We start from the raw sequence: 19,079 nt of genomic DNA, 5'->3' as shown, positions 1-19,079 counted from the left end.
AAAAAAAATGCATGGAGAGAAAGACAGAAAACACAAAGCAGTCCTGGGTCAGAGGAAGGAACAGCACCTTTTATTTCAGATTTACAGAAAAAGTTAGCACGTTTCCACTTGGAGAGATTTCCTACATTAACAAAGTCTGTTTTGAGGAAATAAACACTGAATACATATTTTGAATGGAAATATATAAATGTTAACGACACACATGAGGCTCATTTCCTGATCAGGGTCTGGGACCCACATACAGAATACAGACCTTACAATAGTACAGTCCATGACACAGATTGCAGAGATTCCGACTTTTTCCCACCACACCCCCTCCCAGCCACCGGACAGACAACTAGCCACAGTCGGGGAGGATCCAATGCTCTCGGCTCAGCAACCACCCGCAAGGAGAGCAAAGTACGAGGGCGTCCCACAGCAAGCCTTACTCCAGCCGCAGGCTCCACCTCCACGCACCAGGTGACGTGACTCACTCGGAGAAGCCATTTGTGGAGGTGGCACATTCACCTGTACGGTCCCAACATAGTCCCAAATCTCAGTCTACAACATCTACGATCTATTCCATATCCAACGGGATGCATTTGGAAAGGAAAAGTGCAGGGGCTGAGGGGACACAGACTCTGTCAAGAACTTTCCCGTTGCTTCCCGCGTCCACCACAGCCATGCTGCGGCACTGAGCTCCGAGCAGCTTAGCTCCTGACTTTTCAAAGTTTTCTTCAGTCTGAAAATACTTTCTCCACTCTCTACTCAGAATAAGATAGTACCAAGTTGCCTATTTGCCTTAGAAATACATTCCTTCAGGGCAGGGAATGCAGTCTCCTTGATCTATTACAGGGACTTTTCAAGATGATATTACCAAACATAACGGAACCTAGTGAACACATTCCAGCCAACTGCTAAAAGCACGTGGCCCTTCAGGGTGACCTGTATGAGCTGCAGTCAGATGCCACCTTCTGTGACTGCAAAGCGCTCCCCTACTCTTCAGAGTGGCGTCATACACATTGAGTTTTTAATTTTTTGACAAAACAAATCCCTTCACAACTTGAATACGACATCGTTTTCGAAATACAATTACAGACCTTGAACAATAAATATTTCTATAAACTGACATAATTTTCATGTTGAAGTGATGGTTTTGTAAAGAAGGAAGCTGATGGCGAGAAGTACCTCCACAGTGTTTGCGTTTACAAATGACAACAGCCCTGTGCTCAGCAGATTAAATGAGTGTGAAATCAAGACTAATTTCAAACAGGTCTTCCAAGTTAACAGCACAGTAAAATGTTAAAGTGGAATTAAAATAAGTCACTCATCATCTAAAATACTATAGTTCATAACAATTTTTATTAAAGTGACCCTTCTAGGTTACACAAACTAGAAACTTCCTGGCTATCCCTAAATTCTAGGGTCAGGGCTGGGGGTGAGTCTCTGAGAACAGAGGAAGTCTCCACTCACAGAGCACCACTGCACACCACAGTCGTCTTCTAACCTGCACAGGCTTTTGTGTAGCCGTAGCCACATAGCCCCAAGCAGGTGGCAGCAAGGACCAAGTGTCCTGTGGCCAGAGTGAGGCCAGGTGGCTGCTGCTCCCAATTCAAGGCCCGCCCTTGTCAAAGGTAAAATGAATCTAAAATATCCTATCAACCCAACTTTGTCCCACTGTGTCCTGAGCAGTGGCCATCCCACAGGGAGTGTGCTGGGGAGGAGCCTGGTCTGGCCGACTGCAGACAGCAGGCTGTGCACTGTCTGCGAAGGACTTGAAGACAATGACAAAACTGCCCACAATACACCTGCTTCCACTGGCACAGTGCTGAGCAAACCCCCATCAGCCGGACCAGGACCCCCACCCCTACCTCAGTCATTTCTTGAAAATACTATATGCCTGGATGGTCAGCATGCTTCAAAATATTACCCGAGAGTTATATGCAAAAAGGCCAACAACTACAGGTAGGCTAGAAAAAAACATAAATGTGGACCTAACACGTAACCATGGAGTTCAAAGGTATCCAACCAAAAAGATGAGGCCTGTCGGGCTGTTGGAGAGACACCCTACTGTAAGAATGTCCCAAAGGAAGCATGCCCCTTGCTCATCCAGTATAGGAATCAGATGAATATAATACAAATAATTTTCTACCTGCTAATTACAGTCAATTTGACATCACTGCCAGGTAAATTAGTGGTAATTTCTAACATTCTAGGTAAAACAATAAAAATGGTACCCAAAGGGATCAAAACCAATTTCGTTGACAAAAAGTCCTAAAATATGAATCAGAATATTTCTTTTAAAATAAGCAAGACCCACCAGGTGCAGTGGCTTACGCCTGTAATCCCAGCATTTTGGGAGGGTGAGGCGGGTGGATCACGAGGTCAGGAGTTCAAGACCAGCCTGGCCAATATGGCGAAACCCTGTCTCTACTAAAAATACAAAAAAAAATAGCCAGGTGTGGTGGCAGCCGCTTGTAGTCCCAGCTACTCGGGAGGCTGAGGCAGAAGAATTGCTGGAACCAAGGAGGCGGAGGTTGCAGTGAGCCGAGATTGTGCCACTTACTGCACTCCAGCCTGGCCAACAGAGTGAGACTCTGTCTCTAAATAAATAAATAAATAAATAATAAATAAATGCAAGACCCCCCAAATTTTAGAAGTTAAGAAGCCAATAACAGCTTCGTGAGTATTTTAAGAAACCTTTTCTAATGATAGTTACCTCAGTTTCTCTGGCAAAAGACTATAATTTAGCTTTATAATCTCAAAGATAAACCGCAAACCTCAGCAATTACTCTATTTATAGATTTTTTTAAAAACTAAGGTGATGAATCTATTGATTTTAAAAGCATAAAATGCTACATTTTCACACTAAGGCAAAAGGGCTCTCACCTGGTCTGTATACAAAAGTCTACCTGGCCAGAGGAAGCTTTGAAATTAACTAAAAATTTAAAAGGGCTAGATGTTAGAGAAGTGTGTTGTAAGTCAAATGAAAAAGACATGAAGCAAGCTTGCCAAAGTCATAACAACCTTATTTTTCATCTACCGCTATCAGACAGGAGCCTCTCCAGCGAGGGGAATCCGTGGCTTTACAGCCCTCCATGCACGTCTCAGGCCCAGATGCAGTGACTGATGTCAGCCATCAGAAGAGCCTCTGCTGCCAAGGCAACCCTTTCAACTCAACTGGATCAAACAAGCCAAGGATTCTTCCCTCATTTGGAAATGCTTATACTGGCTTCCATGCCGGGACACAGAGGAGGACAGAAGCCCAGCTCGCAGCCCTGCCATCACAGGTGCCACCCACTCACATCAGGCTTCTGGCAAGAGCCTTCTCAGGAGCACTTTCTTATCATCTTAATTTTATATACATCCACAGGCACTTTTTTTGGTTTTGGAACTAGATGCTAATTTATAATCTTAGTTTTCTTTTTTAAACTTCTCTGTGACAGACCCAGCACTTGTTCTGGCAGCCTCACACACACCTCTGGACACACACCATGGGCAAGCAAGGCCAGGGCCAGGGCAGCACAGGAGCAGCAAGCTTGCTCCTGACAGCATGGCTCTCACACAGCATCCTCCCTCCTTTCCTGTGGTGTGCTCAGCTCTTAACGTCTCCAGCTACATGAGACTCTCCAAATGCCCATCTCCCCATCCCACCCCCATCTTGTTCCCCAGTCCCTGAGCACCCCATTTTAAATCTACCTAGGCTTCTGTGTGAAGTACTTAAACAAAAAACACAAAATCAGATCTCTCTAGAGCTGCGGGGACCTCTCGGAGATCCTCTAAGCACCACTCAAGAAGCAGCAGTGGGACAGAGGAGCCCCGGACTCCTGTCCGAGGACTCTGCACATCACACACAGTCACCCTCTGCCTTTCACGACATGAAAGGTTGTGTCATGAAACCTCGCTTAAGTTTCCTATTGGTTTTAAGAAACATTCTCTTAAGAACACTGGAGCTGTTTCTAGTTGGGAGATACAGGTATAAGAGATAAAATGTATACTCAAGACAGCACTGAGATGTAACTACACCTGGAGTCAGTATGCTGAAAAAAGACATTTAATTTTTGCATGAACACTGAGGAAAGGCCCAAAGATCCATCTAGAGCAGGTGGGGCAATTTTAGAAGCAGATATATAAAGGCTTTATGGCCCAATGGCTCTCAGATCAGTCTTAGAAAAACAATTCAGGACCTCTATTGCCAATACGTGCACTACCTGAAGATGCCACCCTATTACAATGGAGTACTTACGTTTTCAGAACAGCTACAATCTAAGCTTTTATATATTCTGACAAGTTTTCACCTCTTGTGAATGCCTCAAGTTTTACACTGGAGAGCCACCTCCCCTCTCCAGGCACAGACATAGTGTGTGGAAGATGGTCTGAAGTGAGTCAAATGGGACTAAAATGGTTCCATGTATGACAAACAAAATTCACCTCAACAACCGGCAATTCAAATGTCTTAAGGCTAGAATGTATCACCATTATTTTGAGGTTCTTATGAAATGAAGGAATTCCACGTTAAATTAGTAGCATAATGAATTTCTGTACTCTTGGCAAGCCAATGGTCCTCCCTAAGTTCTTTCAAACGAGAGCCGTTTCCACCCACCTCCTTCAGGAAACCAGGAGATGGTCCTCTCGGAAAACTCCGCTCCTCTATGATGAGCCCACTCCTGGCATCTGAAGTGGGACAATGCTGCCACACATGGGACTGTCCCTCTCACTGCAGAGTGCTGAGTTCACTTGCCCCTGCCCACCTTCCCAATGTCCCCAGGGAACGATGTCACCCCACCCCCCGCTGAGAAACACTATCATTCCCGTCCACATTCCCCCATGTGACCCTGGGTATTCAGCTGATGCCAATGTCATGCTGGTCTTTGGACACCATTTGGTCATTTGCAGGGTTTCGCTTTCTCCATAATATAGAGGGAGCACCTATGCGCTGGCTGACTTCTAATGCATCTATCAGTTATGGGCTAGCTGGCTGGCCACCCATGCAAAATTCATCATGCTGTAATTTCAAATGAAATCCCTTCATTTTCACCAAAAGCCTTTCAAGGTAGAGTCTTTACTTTGGGTGACCGCTTATTGAACCAGAGCCATTTTTATACCATCTTTTTTTCCCCATCTTTAAATTTCGTGGGGTTTTTGAGAATTTTAATTTTACTCTTGAGCTTTTTCATGTCCTTTGGAGTAACACAGCTTAGATTGCTCCTAGACCATCTCTGGGGCTATGTATCCTGCAACATTTGAGCAGAGCCAATAGAGCAACCCAACCAGCCCTCAGCCATACAGTCCAGCACCCTGAAGCGCCACACACACAAATCCAGTGTTCGGCCACTTCTAGGTTTATTTCATCCTCGCATGCATAATGCAGTCAAGAGGACCATTTTTCATGCCAAAGCAAAATTTATACTTTTGGATAAAAATAGAATGATGGCAATTTTATCATTTTTATTATTATAACCATTATTACTGTCACAACAGGAAGCCACGGAGTCCTGGCCAGGCACCCTAAGCATCTTACATGCGTTACATTACTTAATGGTTTACAACAAAATATTAGTCAGAAACGTTCATTAAAGATAAAACACAGCCAAAGAATCTGCCGGGAATGAACTGTGGGCTACTCGCATGGTACTGTGAATAGCACACCTTCTGCTTTTATGAGCTGAAGGGCAAGTAAGCCTTTTCCTTACCATGCAAAAATGCGGACACCTGGGGCAGGACACCAGGCTGCTCCCCGACATTAAGACAATGAAACATGAGGGCTGATGCTCTATAGAAGCAACTGATGCAGAGGTTGGTGTACATAACCTGATTACAGTATCCCCTTGGTCTGGGGCCTTGGATCAAAAGGGTTAAATGGTTCACAATAATACTGTAAATGGTATTTTTTTCTAAAAATTTACTGTATCTAGTGTCATAATAAAACTGTTTAGTAAAAAAGGATAGAATCAAAACTCTTCCTGCCTCTTATGTTGGAAATTAGTGTAGTATCTACAATACTGAATATATCTCATTGGCAATGAGAACAGCTGATGAGGACTCCTCCTAACGTGTGCTGTTAGTTTGTTTCTGAGGGTAGCGACGCTGATATTTTCCACAAAAATCCAGTAAGTTACAAACTAGAGGAGACGCAACTCTAACAGGGCCACCCCTTCCGTGCAAAGCCCTGCTGCAGCTCTGGACAGCCCCCAACTAAAGGGTCTGCCTTTCAACTTGAAATCTACATTGATCACTGGAATATGAACGTGTTTCTATTATGAGATGAATGTGATTGATTAAATGGCCTTGATTAGTTATCTTACCTTGGTCTTAAAATTTGTTATCTGTTTTCTTCATTGTATGTGTTTATTAATACCAGTAAAAACAGATTATCACACATCTTCCATAAAATGATTGTGATAGAAATGTCACTGAGTGTGTACGATGATACGCCACCTGCAGCAGCATCCTGGAATATTACATCATTCTAAGTGCAGTACAGAGCAGCTGGGTTCAAATCCAACTTGACTGGTGTGGGCTCCCACAAAAGCTGTTACCAGTGAAGGCGAAAAAAATAAGAATTTGCTCTACTAAAGGAATAAAAAATGAAGTTACAAAACACTTAAATCACATTAATTCCTTCACAGGCCTTTGTCATGCAAGTGTGTAATTTTAATTTATTCTCTTCCTCAGGGTGATGTAGTACCATGTAATAATTATTCCAATAAAAATTTTTATTTATCACATATACCTTTTTCAAGAAGAATTTAAACTACATGACCTAAAGTGTTCTGAAATACCAACCCTATGAAAGTACCTTATTTCAAACAAATGTGATGAAAGGGAGGAAATACAAACATGCAAAGGGGGTGTGACCCAATGGGTGTGTGTCAGTGTGGACCTCAAACAGCAATTCTCATGGTCACCTAACTCATATCAGAATCGGGCCCAGCAGTCAACAGGCTGTTTTTTATAACACTACACTTTGCCTCATATGCTAACAGGCATTCAGCATTGGAAACATCACAAACATTTACTGTAGTTCAGTCGCGTTAATACATAATAGACAAGTTTATTTGTTCACCTAAAGTAGTTTTAACAGCATAATTCTATAAAAATGAACACTAATGGAAGATTTATCTAAGCCATACAAAAGTAGTTTAATGGAAAAGACCCAGTAATTTAAATGTTTTCATATAAGGAACATGATGCACACTATGGGATCTATGCATCACCTTCAAAATGTAGGAAGGTGGATTAATTTCACATATTTAATGTATTATATAAATGTATTTAACAACCTATCAACTTCTGACGTTCTGAAGAATTAAAATTTAAGTCTAATGATGATAAAATGCTTCATCTATGTCTTCTCAAGGTCAGAACAACTGCCTAGGCCAGGGAGACTGAGCTCCCCTGACTCATGGGCAGGCCTCGACCCCTGCTACACTGGCCTCATGCATTACTCTAAATCAAAGCCTTCGATATACATGACTTAGGATCAGGAATAACAGACAAGATTTCAGCAGGCTCCATGTTCTGTCTACTGTACCTAACAACAGTATAAGCAACAACTCAAGTGAATAACCGGACCAAAATTATGATAACAGAAAAACTCATTAAAAGCTCTTTAAAGCAAAAATCTCAACTTAAGTGAAAAATGTTTAATATTCTTCTTTGGAACTGTAAATGACCTCTCATTTAATTTTCTAAGATTTTAACCTGAACTTGGACAAGAAAGAAAGGAAAAAGGAAAAATAATTTGTATAAAATTTGCCTTTTCATATTTCAGTAAGCTCCTAGATGTTTCAGTAAATAATTCTTACTGCATTTTCTCCAGTGTGTCCAAACGTCACAAAATGCTTAATTATCTACACGCATCAAACTGTAAAGCAGCACCAGTCCCACCATCCGTGAACAGGTCTCGACCACCACTGAGTTGGTTTGAGTCCCTGCAGAAAATCCCACTCGGAGGAGTGGTCGCTAAGGATTCAGAGTGGCAAGCCGCAGAGCTCTATGAGCCCCGCACAGGTTGCCTAGCTCTCTGACCTTCCTGCACTGGAAGGCCTACCCTCCTCTAATGAGTGGAAACAACTGAGGCACACCCCATCCTTCCTGGGGACCATGGCAGAGACCTGGCCAGAAGTGCCGCCTTCTGACTCAGCAAGAGTAAGGGGCCTGTCCAGCCCTTGCCTCACTACCCTGTTCCAAAAGGGCCCCCAGTTATCATCTCCTCATAAATATGACAAAAACAGGACCCATGTCTACAATGAGAAAAACAGCATCACGGAGAACCAAATAACAAGAAATTAAAACTCCAAAGCTCTATGAAGGTAATCCCTAAAAATCAGGAAACCAAAACTACCTCCGAACAAAAAAGTGTCACACCCTACATTCTGTGGCTATTTGTTGTTTTTGGCAACGGCAAAAAATTTAGGTTTGATAATAAAGTCTAAGTGTCATGTTACAATGATGGCAGGCAGCAGCCCCAAATGGCTTTATTTTGCTATCATGTACTTTGCAAGTCCAGAACACAGGAGTCATATTACAATGGTAGTTCTGACTTACCTCAACACTCAAGTAACTAAAAATGTGCCAGAATTTAAAGGACCAAAGCCATGAAATGCATGAGAACAAAGAAATCTTTGGCTTCCTCCATGAGCCTAGGTCTGGAAGCAACAGGAATCAGGTGTGGTGTGTGAGTCGCCTTCCACCCCACCCAGTATCTGTCAGCTCAACTGACACTGTGCCCTTTCAGAACCAACGCAGACTTACTTCCATGTGAACTCTTACAGTGTGAGGGCTACACAGAACACAACATTCTTCAGACAGATTTTAAGAACTATGAAACTGCATCAAGACTGAAGTATATCTGTACATGTACACAGACACTGTGTGCGTGTGTATAAAAAGTGCTCAAATAAACTAACATAGTGCACTGTTTGTCCATTTCATGAATCTGAGTTAGCCAAGAGGCCCTAAAGCATCTGCACTGGCAGTGAGCACCAATGCTGTGCTAATGAAGTCTGAGCATTACTCACACTGCAGCGTGGGCAGCTAAATGGCCTTCATACCAATGCCATGGTTATCGTTATTATTATTATTTTACCTCATTCTCAGTTAAGGATGCAGAAGGAGATGAACTTTTGCTAAACCCAAGAGCTGAAGATGCTGCCGTGGAAGCCCGATTTCGCTTCTTCAGTGGTTTGCATGCATCAGACAGATTTTTCGTTGCTGTAAAATAATTTTGGTTTGTAAAGTTTCAAATCATAAACCCTTGATCTTTTTACTGCTTAAAAATTACCCCTCAAATAAGTGAAGTTCTAAAGATGAATCTTCTGAATTCCTTTGTCCTTCTGGCTTAACTTTCTATCATGGAAAAATCTGAACATAAACAAAAGCAGACAAACTGTACAATGAACCCCATGTCCTCGCTACTTGGCCCCCAAAAACATCAACCTGGGGCCAGCGTGGCTCTATCCATACCTGGTTCCATGTCCCCCTGCCAGATTATTCTGAAGCAAATCCCAGACATATCATTTCATCCATAAAAAGTTTAGCACAAATCTCTAAACATAAAGTCTTACATATAACCACAATGCTACTCCCATACTTAAAAGTAACAATGCTCTTATATCATCAGCTAGCGTTCAAATGTCCAATTGCTCATGTCTTTTTTTTTTTTAAAGTCTGTTTAACTGATTTTTAAAAGCCAGTCAAGCACCTCATGCAAAACAAGAAAAACAGAGCCATTGCCAATCTCCCCTCACTCTCCTCCCCAGGGTTTTGTTTTCCTTTTAATTAAGAGTTGGAGAAGGTATGACTTCTTCAATAAGGGATCAAACAGGTATTTCAAAAAGATAACTAAAAGGTAAAAGGAAGTGTAATTTCCCCTCTTATTTTTTTGACAATTATTTTTCATAAACGTTTTAAGCTAGTTTCTTTAGCATGTGAAATATAAATAACGAGCCCTTACTGTTAGCTTACATGCAGAGGGTCAGGGTACTGAAGGGTGACAGAATTTACAGTAGCAACTGGCACCATCAAGTAAGAAACCTGAAAACTTCTGGTTGAAATCACTTTTCTAGTAAAATTTTAAATTGCAAATAATAGAGCCAAGTAAAAAGTAACTTCAATAAAATTTAGCCAAACCCTTCAAAATAACATACACATTAAAACAGTTTAGTTTTCAACCACAGGAGAACCTCCTTTCCTTCTTTTTCACTCCTAGCTTAATTGTGGATTCCTCCCCTGCCCTGTTCCCCTTCACCAGCCCCAGCCTTCCCCTTTCACACTCTCAGCCCACCCACCCAGCCCAGTCTGGGCACCCAGAAGCCAAGAAGGAAAGGGCGCTGACCACATTACCTGCCTGGCTCTTGAGCGAGGAGGCTGCCTCCATGGCCTTGTAAGAGCTTGTTCTGGCCGTTTTGTCAGTGATTGTGTCTCTCTATTATTTAAAAAAAAAAAAAAGAAAAGAAAAAAAGGAAAAAAAAAGAAAAAACAACAAAAGGAAAAGAAAGGAAAAAAAATCTCCTCATGTGAATGAACACAGGTTGCTGAAAAGTTTCGTGGCAGAAACTTCTTCCTTTGGAAATGTGTTCCACACATAAGTCATCCATGGTTGCCCAATCTCAGACTTTTTTCACAATCTGGACTGATTCTTTCTTCGCACCTCCCGCTCTCGCATCTGTCAGGAGGGCGAGGTGGGTGGTGCCACGCCAAGACCTGCTGCAGTCATGTGGTTAAGACACCTGATACAAGTCGTATTGAACGTGCACCTAGACTCTCCACTGAACCCAAAGCAGAGGATGAACATGAGAAAAATGGATCCCTCCATTCAAGAGGTGCCCAATCAAGTTAGACTCAGCCCTGCTAAGTCAGGACCAACATTACTAGTATCACTATACTGAGGATTTCCAATTTTTAGACAAACACCAGATACACCTAATGAACAAAGATCATCAGTAAAATATGTCACAACTGAGAAAAGCAAGAAATGGGAGAAGGGATCATGAAGCTTTTATCAAGGGCTGAGATTCTGAAAGGTGTGGCTGAAAACTGTCCTGTCCCCATAGCACTAGAGCAACACTGCCCAGGGAATGACTTGCCACTCCTGCACTCATACTCCATCTCACCCACCTGCCTGGAACCAGAGCCAGTGAAACAGGATGCGGTGAGGTGGAATCCAGAGGATCATGGACAAGGCGACAGGAGAATGCACTTGGGACAGTGCCTAGCATGTCAGAAGTGCTCAGTGCACATTGGGTGTCATATGTGGTTTGGCTCAGGTTTATAAAACCCAAATCTGAAGAGACACCATTACTTCTTTTTATCATGTGCTATCTCCTGAGATAGGAGCTAATAAAACATTACTAGCCACTTAATGTGAATTTTGGTATTCTGAGTGTCCAGGGTCATGTATTTTTTAGGTATACCATTTACACAAATATTTCAAAGCAACCAGTTTCAGTATGATTGCCAGCAAAGGGCTACTTTAATAGAAGGTAACCTGGCCAGCCGCAGTGGCTCACACCTGTAATCCCAGCACTTTGGGAGGTGGAGGTGGGCGGATCACTTGAGGTCAGGAGTTTGAGACCAGCCTGGCCAACATGGTGAAACCCCATCTCTACTAAAAATACAAAAAAATTAGCTGGACATGGTGGCACGCACCTGTAATCCCAGCTACTCGGGAGGCTGAGGCAGGAGAATCACTTGAATCGAGGAGGCGGAGGTTGCAGTGAGTGAAGACTGCACCACTGCACTCCAGCCTGGGTGACGAAGTGAGACTCCCTCTCAAAAAAAAAAAAATTAGGTGACCAGAGCCAATGTTCAGTGCAGGCTTCCTGGTAACTACAAACCTTAGCGACTACAGGTGAATCTGGCCTAGCTTACTGCTGAACACTTGATCACTCAACAACCTCACCTGATGCCAGGTGCCCCAGAAGAATGCTCTGTGGGCCGGAAAAATGGCGCAGGGCCTGCCTGCTCCTCTCAACTACAAATACAAGTTTAAAGAAATAAGATAAATGATATGGTGTCCACATATTTACACCTTAGCAATATGTGAGATGTATTTTCCATTCTTTGAAATAAAAAGAGCATTTTAACTCAGATCAGTGAAAAACAGGATGAAGCTTTACTCAAAATCACAAATATACAACTACTCTGTCAGAACTATTTTTTTTTTTTTTTTTTTGAGATGGAGTCTCCTTCTGTCACCCAGGCTGGAGTGCAGTGGCGCAATCTCAGCTCACTGCAACCTCCGCCTCCCAGGTTCAAGTGATTCTCCTGCCTCATCCCAAGTAGCTGAGATTACAGGCATGCACCACCACACCCGACTAATTTTTGTATTATTAGTAGAGATGGGGTTTCACCATGTTGGCCAGACTGGTCTCGATCTCCTGACCTCAGGTGATCCACCTGCCTCAGCCTCCCAAAGTGCTGGGATTACAGGTGTGAGCTACCGCACCCGGCCAGAACTATCATCGAATAAAATAGAAATTCAAACAAAGTACGAAGTCTAATTAAAGTCTCAGTTCATGAAAAACTTAACTGGACATCTGAGACAGTTGAAATGAATGGCACCACTTCATACACTAGGAAAAGGGCTCACGTCTTCTACATGCATGGGCACCATACGCTAGACAGAATAACCCGGTGTTTCCTTGGTTGGTTTCACTCCCCTGCAGGTACCAGGCAAACTGTCCCTGGACACATGCTGGCAGTAAGTGAGGAGCACAAGGACCTGGGGCTGGCTTTGTATCTATGCTGCACTTTTCTTGCACAGCCTGTTTAGTATTCCCATTCAGTAAACGATAACATGAATTACTAATAAACTAAATAAAATCTAGGTTCATTGCCTTTAATGAACTGTTGACTTTTTATTGACATGTAACACATATCTCTAATGGACTTTGATGCCAGTTCATTACTTACATCCTGAATAATAAACCCCATAGAGAGGTTATGGTGTTTGGGGTTTTTTTTGTTTGTTTTTTTTTTTTGAGACAGAATCTTGCTGTGTCGCCCAGGCTGGAGTGCAGTGGCATGATCTCCGCTCACAGCAACCTCTGCCTGTCAGGTTCAAGCAATTCTCCTGCCTCAGCCTCTTGAGTAGCTGGGATTACAGGCGCACACCACCATGCCCAGCTAATTTTTTGTATTTTTAGTAGAGACGGGGTATCGCCATGTTGGCCAGGCTGGTCTCGAACTCCTGACCTCAAGCAATCCACCTGCCTTGGCCTCCCAAAGTGCTGGGATTAGAGACGTAAGCCACCACACCGGGCCAAAGAGGTCATTTTTAGTGACAATTTTGTCCAATCTAAAAAACAAGAATTACTCAAAGCATTTGGATGTCTGTTTTCTTGCAGAGCAACACACCATCGGTTTCTGTGATAACATCCCTGGAGGGTAAGAACCTGCAAGCAGCCTTTCTCAATGGGGTTCTGTAAGAAATGCAAGCCTTCTGCTGAATACCAGCCTGGGAGGAGCTGGGTGCACTGCCACCTACATCTCATGTGTGCTCCCATGCAGGGAAACAGTGGCACCAAGAGTCACAGAGCATACACTCTGACAGGTCAAGCAAACCTGGAACACAATTACCTTCCGAAGACTGTGCTTGTCCGTCCTGAGTCTTTTCCTGGGTGTGTCCTCAGCTTCAGCATCTTCTGTAGGGTCCTGTATCCTCTTTGTGTGGTTTCTTTTTTTCCCATTTACGTTACCTTGGAATGGGGAATGGGGAAAATGTACATGAAAACCACTCCAAAAGCTGCATTTGAAGCACTGTGAGAACCTACCCAGGGCATTCAACATACAGATCCAGCCCATGATGGGTTTCCTGTAACCCTGCTGATTTCCAGGGCTTATGTCTTACAGATCAAATCTCTTTACAACAAAAAAACTGGTGACTATATCTAACCTTAGGGATTATATTAGCATCTGTTATATCTGTTTTATATATATATATATATATATATTTTTTTTTTTTTTTTTTTTTTTTTTTTTTTTTGAGATGGAGTCTCGCTCTGTCACCCAGGCTGGAGGGCAGTGGCACAATCTCAGCTCACTGCAACCTCCGCCTCGTGGGTTCAAGCCATTCTCCTGCCTCAGCCTCCTGAGTAGCTGGGATTACAGGCACGTGCCACCACGCCCAGCTCATTTTTATATTTTTAGTAAAGATGGGTTTTCACCATGTTGGTCAGGCTGGTCTCGAACTCCTGACCTCGTGATCCGCCTGCCTCAGCCTCCCAAAGTGCTGGGATTACAGGCGTGAGCCACTGCGCCTGGCCTTATAATTATAATTTAATGTATTAAAGCATTAAATTTAAATATAACCCAGTATTTTATCTATCTATTTATTTTTGAGATGGAGTTTCGCTCTTGTAGCCCAGGCTGGAGTGTAATGGCACAATCTCAGCTCACTGCAACCTCTGCCTCCTGATAGCCCAGTATTTTAAAAAAATCTTTTCCTAGGTCGGGCATGGTGGCTCACGCCTGTAATCCCAATACTTTGGGAGGCTGAGGTGGGCGGATCACCTGAGGTCGGGAGTTTGAGACCAGCCTGACCAACATGGAGAAACCCCATCTCTACTAAAAATACAAAATTAGCCAGGCATGGTGGCACATGTCTGTAATCTCAGCTACACAGGAGGCTGAGGCAGAAGAATCGCTTGAACCCAGGAGGTGGAGGTTGCAGTGAGCCGAGATCGTGCCATTGCACTCCAGCCTGGGCAACAAGAATGAAACTCTGTATAAAAAAAAAACAAAAAACAAAAAAAAATCTTTTCCTTACTAACATTCAAAGACTTGTGGAATTTAAGTTGAACTTAAAAAAAAAAAAACAACTTGCTACTTTTTAAACATTTCCTTAAACATGTTAAGTAGTAACACTACATTTATATATGCAAATTAAGGGCTTCCTCCATGTTTGCTCAGCTGTACCATGTGTTAGGTGTTCCCAGGAATAGCAGCTAATCCAAGACCTAAGGCATCCAAACAATATCAACCTAAGACGGTAAGGTGTAACAGTGCAAATTCTACAGAGATGATTAATTTCAACATGCCAATGTTTATTTTAAATATAAATCCAATATTATCATTTGTATGACTGCTTTACAGAGGGGTTCAGGGTTTTTATTAATGGACTCTTCATAAAACATCTTGCAGGGCCGGGCGTGGTGGCTCACACCTGTAATCCCAGCACTCTGGGAGGCCGAGGTGGGTGGATCACGAGGTCAGGAGATTGAGACCATCCTGGCTAACAGGGTGAAACCCCGTCTCTACTAAAAATACAAAAAAAAAATTAGCCGGGCATGGTGGCGGGCGCCTGTAGTCCCAGCTACTCGGGAGGCTGAGGTAGGAGAATGGCGTGAACCCGCCAGGCGGAGCTTGCAGTGAGCCGAGATCGCGCCACTGCACTCCAGCCGCCTGGGCGACAGAGCAAGACTCCAACTCAAAAAAAAAAAAAAAAATCTTGCAGAAGGACACTGTTGCCCTGAAGGACGCTGTCACCCTCAAGCCTCACTACTGTTGGGACAGGAGACACCAGCAAAAGAGTGCTCAGCTCCACAGGGTCCAGCAAGGCCTCAGGCAGAGGTACAAGTAAGTGTCCGTGCCCTGGTGCCAATGCGTTCACAGAGCCTCACCTCAGGTCTAGGCCTGAGCCCAATGCGCAAGAAGAGTCAGCAGCCAAAGCGTGGGGGCCCTCACCAGCTGCAGTTCCAGCCTGGTATGATGGGGGCCAGGCAAGCAGCCCTCGTGAAGTCCACTCCTGGCCACACCACTGCAGGCTGGTGCAAAGGCAGTCTGGGGAAGAAGCCTGTGGAATGCTCGGCAGCAGGACCTGCTCAGGCACTGCCAAGCATAGGCACCACATGGCACAGCCAGCCAAACTCTTGAGGCCCCCCTCAGGCAGGTCTGCCTTCAGAACACCCGTTCGTGAGCACAACGCCAGCCCCGCGCCTCGCTTTCCCACAGGCGAGGTCCTTGACACAGCACATCCTCGACACAGCACCTCCTGAGCACCTCTCCATTCATCCAGGATGATGCAGCAGCCGCTTCTTACAGAAACAAGCAACAGGGGCATCTGTATGGATTTTCATTTTTTTTGAGATGGAGTTTCGCTCTTGTTGGCCATTCCATTGGCTGGAATCCAATGGCACGATCTCGGCTCACTGCAATCTCCGCCTCCCAGGTTCAAGCGATTCTCCTGCCTCAGCCTCCCAAGTAGCTGGGATTACAGGCATGTGCCACCACACCTGGCTAATTTTGTATTTTTAGTAGAGATGGGGTTTCTCCATGCTGGTCAGGCTGGTCTCAAACTCCCGACCTCAGGTGATCCGCCCACCTCAGCCTCCCAAAGTGCTGGGATTACAGGTGTGAGCCACTGCGCCGGGCTGGAATTTTTTTTTTTTTTTTTTGGAGATTGACTCTTGCTCTGTTGCCAAGGCTGGAGTGCAGTGGCGTGATCTTGCCTCACTGCAACCTCTGCCTCCCGGGTTCAAGAGATTCTCGTGCCTCAGCCTCCCGAGTAGCTGGGATTACAGGCATGCGCCACCAGGCCTGGCTAATTTTTTTGTATTTTTAGTAGAGATGGGGTTTCACCATGTTGCCAAGGCTGGTCTTGAATTCCTGGCCTCAAGTGATCCACCCACCTTGGCCTCCCAAAGTGCTGGGATTACAGGTGTGAGCCACCGTGCCCAGACATCTGTGTAGATTTCTAACACTGAGGTCATGGGCGCGCGACAAAGATGTGGTGCGCCATCCTAGTTGTTAGCACCAGGGTTACCTGAAAGTCAGGATTAAAGGACACCCAAGAACCTGCATACACCTGACACACACTGTGGGCAGAAACTCAACTGTCACTTCTATCCACTAAGCACTCAGCAAAATATAACACAATCAAATTTATGCTTACACTTCGAGGGTAAGCTGAATCTGGCTTCAGGAAGAGCTGGCTCATTTTTAAATAAGCCAGTCATTTAAAAGGAACACGTCTCTAAATTTGGTGTACTGATAGAGTGAGGTATATTTTCTTTTAAAGAAAATATACAAGTCCTAAATATCCTTGCTATTCTAAATTATAGTATTTGCAATGAACACTGAGGAAGTTGAACAAATTCAAGATTAATGAGATAGTTGATGAAGAGATCTAGAAACACCTAAATCAAGATGAAAACATCTGAGAAAGAGAAAGGTGACAGCAGGCACATGTGGCCAGACCCTCTCGCTTCCGGGCCCCGACTTCCTTTTAGGTGAGTCTTGAAACACTTTATGTTTGGACTCTCCAAAGCTCCTCAATGATGACTCTTCAGATATACAGTACTTTTTTTTAATTTTAAATTGATACCCTAATGTCAGTTATTTTTACATTCAAATCTCAGTTTTTCACAATTTACATCCAAGCACATATTTATCACAAATCTAACCACTGTTACACATCTTCAAATCTTACAGTGTCAGCTCTCCCTCCTCTTGCCACTGCCCAAAGCAAACTAGCACTTTCGGTTTTTTTAAGCCGAAGGACTAGGAAAGACCAAAGGATACCTGAATTCAAGGTCAGTCCAGTCACCCTTCTTGCCCTATGAGCTCTCAGGCAAACAGGCCAGGAGCTGCCCACACTCCGGGCCCCTGTAAGGTGCAGACTACAGCCGAAACCAGGAGGATTGCTCTCAGAAGCAAGAAAAGTGCTGCCTCCTCGGAAGTCACAGGCCTGAAGGCTGACCCTACCACATCATGTAAGCCTGGAATCCAAGAGACGACCTTCCCTCCCCTTCCTTCTTCTGTCCTCTCTTCACACAGCCCCATCAGCAGCAGTGACCACAGTGGCTGCTCAACTTGGGTAGGAGAGCAAGGGAGCCACAGGCCAGAAGGCACCACACTGAATAGCTCTCATAAGCCAGTAAACGCAGATGGCAGCTGTTTTTACTGTGACCACACGCACTTGGACTGCTGGCCCAAACCCCACGGGTCAGAAACAGGGAGAGTGGACACACTTCCCTACAGTTCCAAGATCAGAGCTCAGCTTGCTACACTACACACATCAACCCAAGCGGAGGACATCAGCGTAATGCTATGTTTACCAGAGTCTTCTTCAGCCTGGACAGGGGCCACCAGGGCAAACTTGGTGTTGTAGCGTGCTCTCTGCTTCTCACTCAGCAGACTCCACTGTGACCTGAGCAGCTCTTCAATCTCCTCACCTGAAGCATCTGGGTGCTCAGCTACCACCTGTGGGAACGGGAGAAGGTGCAATGAGAAGTTAAATCTGTAAAACTCATCGGGTTTTGTTTTGCATGAAATCAAATGCACGGCCCTTTAGAACTTAGTGTGTCGCATTTTTATTCCCACATCATGGAACTATGTCCATAAAAGCTTCAAGGAAAAGTAGTGCTTAACTGATGCTGTGACTCACTGAAAACTCATAAATTAGAATAGTGCCAGTGAAAACAATTCAACTCTACTTCTGTAAATGTTGGAAATGATAAATGATAAAAATATATATATACTTTTCCAAAACCACTAACTCACTTAAGACCCAGCCTCTAGGCACCCCTGAAAAATTAGCTGTAGAGCCAGTGCCACAGGAACGCTGCCCCTGAACATGGAGGTGGGCTCAGCTCAGTGTCCTCACTGGGCAGCACCTACCCTCGTCTTTCAGGTATAGGCCCTGGGCAGGGGTGAAGGCACACACCAAGGAGTGCGAACTGGCTTCTGTCACAGCTCAGGCCAGCACACGGAGACAACCTTGCACAGCCAAAAGATGAGGCTTCCCTACCCTCCAGCCACACCAGGGCTGCCAGCATCAGCACCCGGAGCATGCTAGAAACGCAGACTCCCGGGCCCCACCCCAACCTGCCTACCAGGAATCTGCACTTTCACAAGGTCTCTAGGATGATCCACAGACACAGTGAAGTCTGATCCTGGGGACTTGGCTGCACCTGGTAATAACCTGGGGGTTTGAAATCCTATGGTGCTTAGGTCCCACCCAAGATCAACCCAACCCGCCGGGTCTGGCCTCAGTGATTTAAAGGTTTCCCAGGGGTTGCTAATGTGTCCCCAAGTCCGAGAGCCACGGATCTCGAGAGCAGGGCACAGGGCTGACACACTAATGCCAGCCAGCC

At 44.5% G+C, this 19,079-nt stretch overlaps 1 protein-coding gene across 11 annotated transcripts in view; it reads right to left on the bottom strand.

Annotated features, from left to right (window-relative positions):
• The window catches only part of NSD2 (nuclear receptor binding SET domain protein 2), a 110,561-nt gene that overhangs the window by 33,298 nt on the left and 58,184 nt on the right, over nt 1–19,079 (bottom strand). For 6 of the 11 annotated variants that reach the window (XM_031010396.3, XM_031010397.3, XM_055384349.2 and 3 more), the window contains 4 exons: nt 18,042–18,186; nt 13,564–13,682; nt 10,327–10,408; nt 9,071–9,195 (listed from right to left, as the gene is read on the bottom strand). In XM_031010396.3, coding sequence (XP_030866256.1) covers nt 9,071–9,195; nt 10,327–10,408; nt 13,564–13,682; nt 18,042–18,186 — 471 coding nt within the window. Of the gene's footprint in view, nt 1–48; nt 6,512–9,070; nt 9,196–10,326; nt 10,409–13,563; nt 13,683–18,041; nt 18,187–19,079 lie in introns of those variants that run through there. The other 5 variants (XM_031010398.3, XM_063705047.1, XM_055384354.2 and 2 more) reach the window with 3 other exon arrangements.

The sequence above is a fragment of the Gorilla gorilla genome, chromosome 3 (assembly GCF_029281585.2).
Source record: "Gorilla gorilla gorilla isolate KB3781 chromosome 3, NHGRI_mGorGor1-v2.1_pri, whole genome shotgun sequence".
Lineage (NCBI taxonomy): Eukaryota > Metazoa > Chordata > Mammalia > Primates > Hominidae > Gorilla > Gorilla gorilla.
Note: the sequence above shows the minus strand (reverse complement) of the source record. Positions and strands in the feature narration are given on the sequence as shown.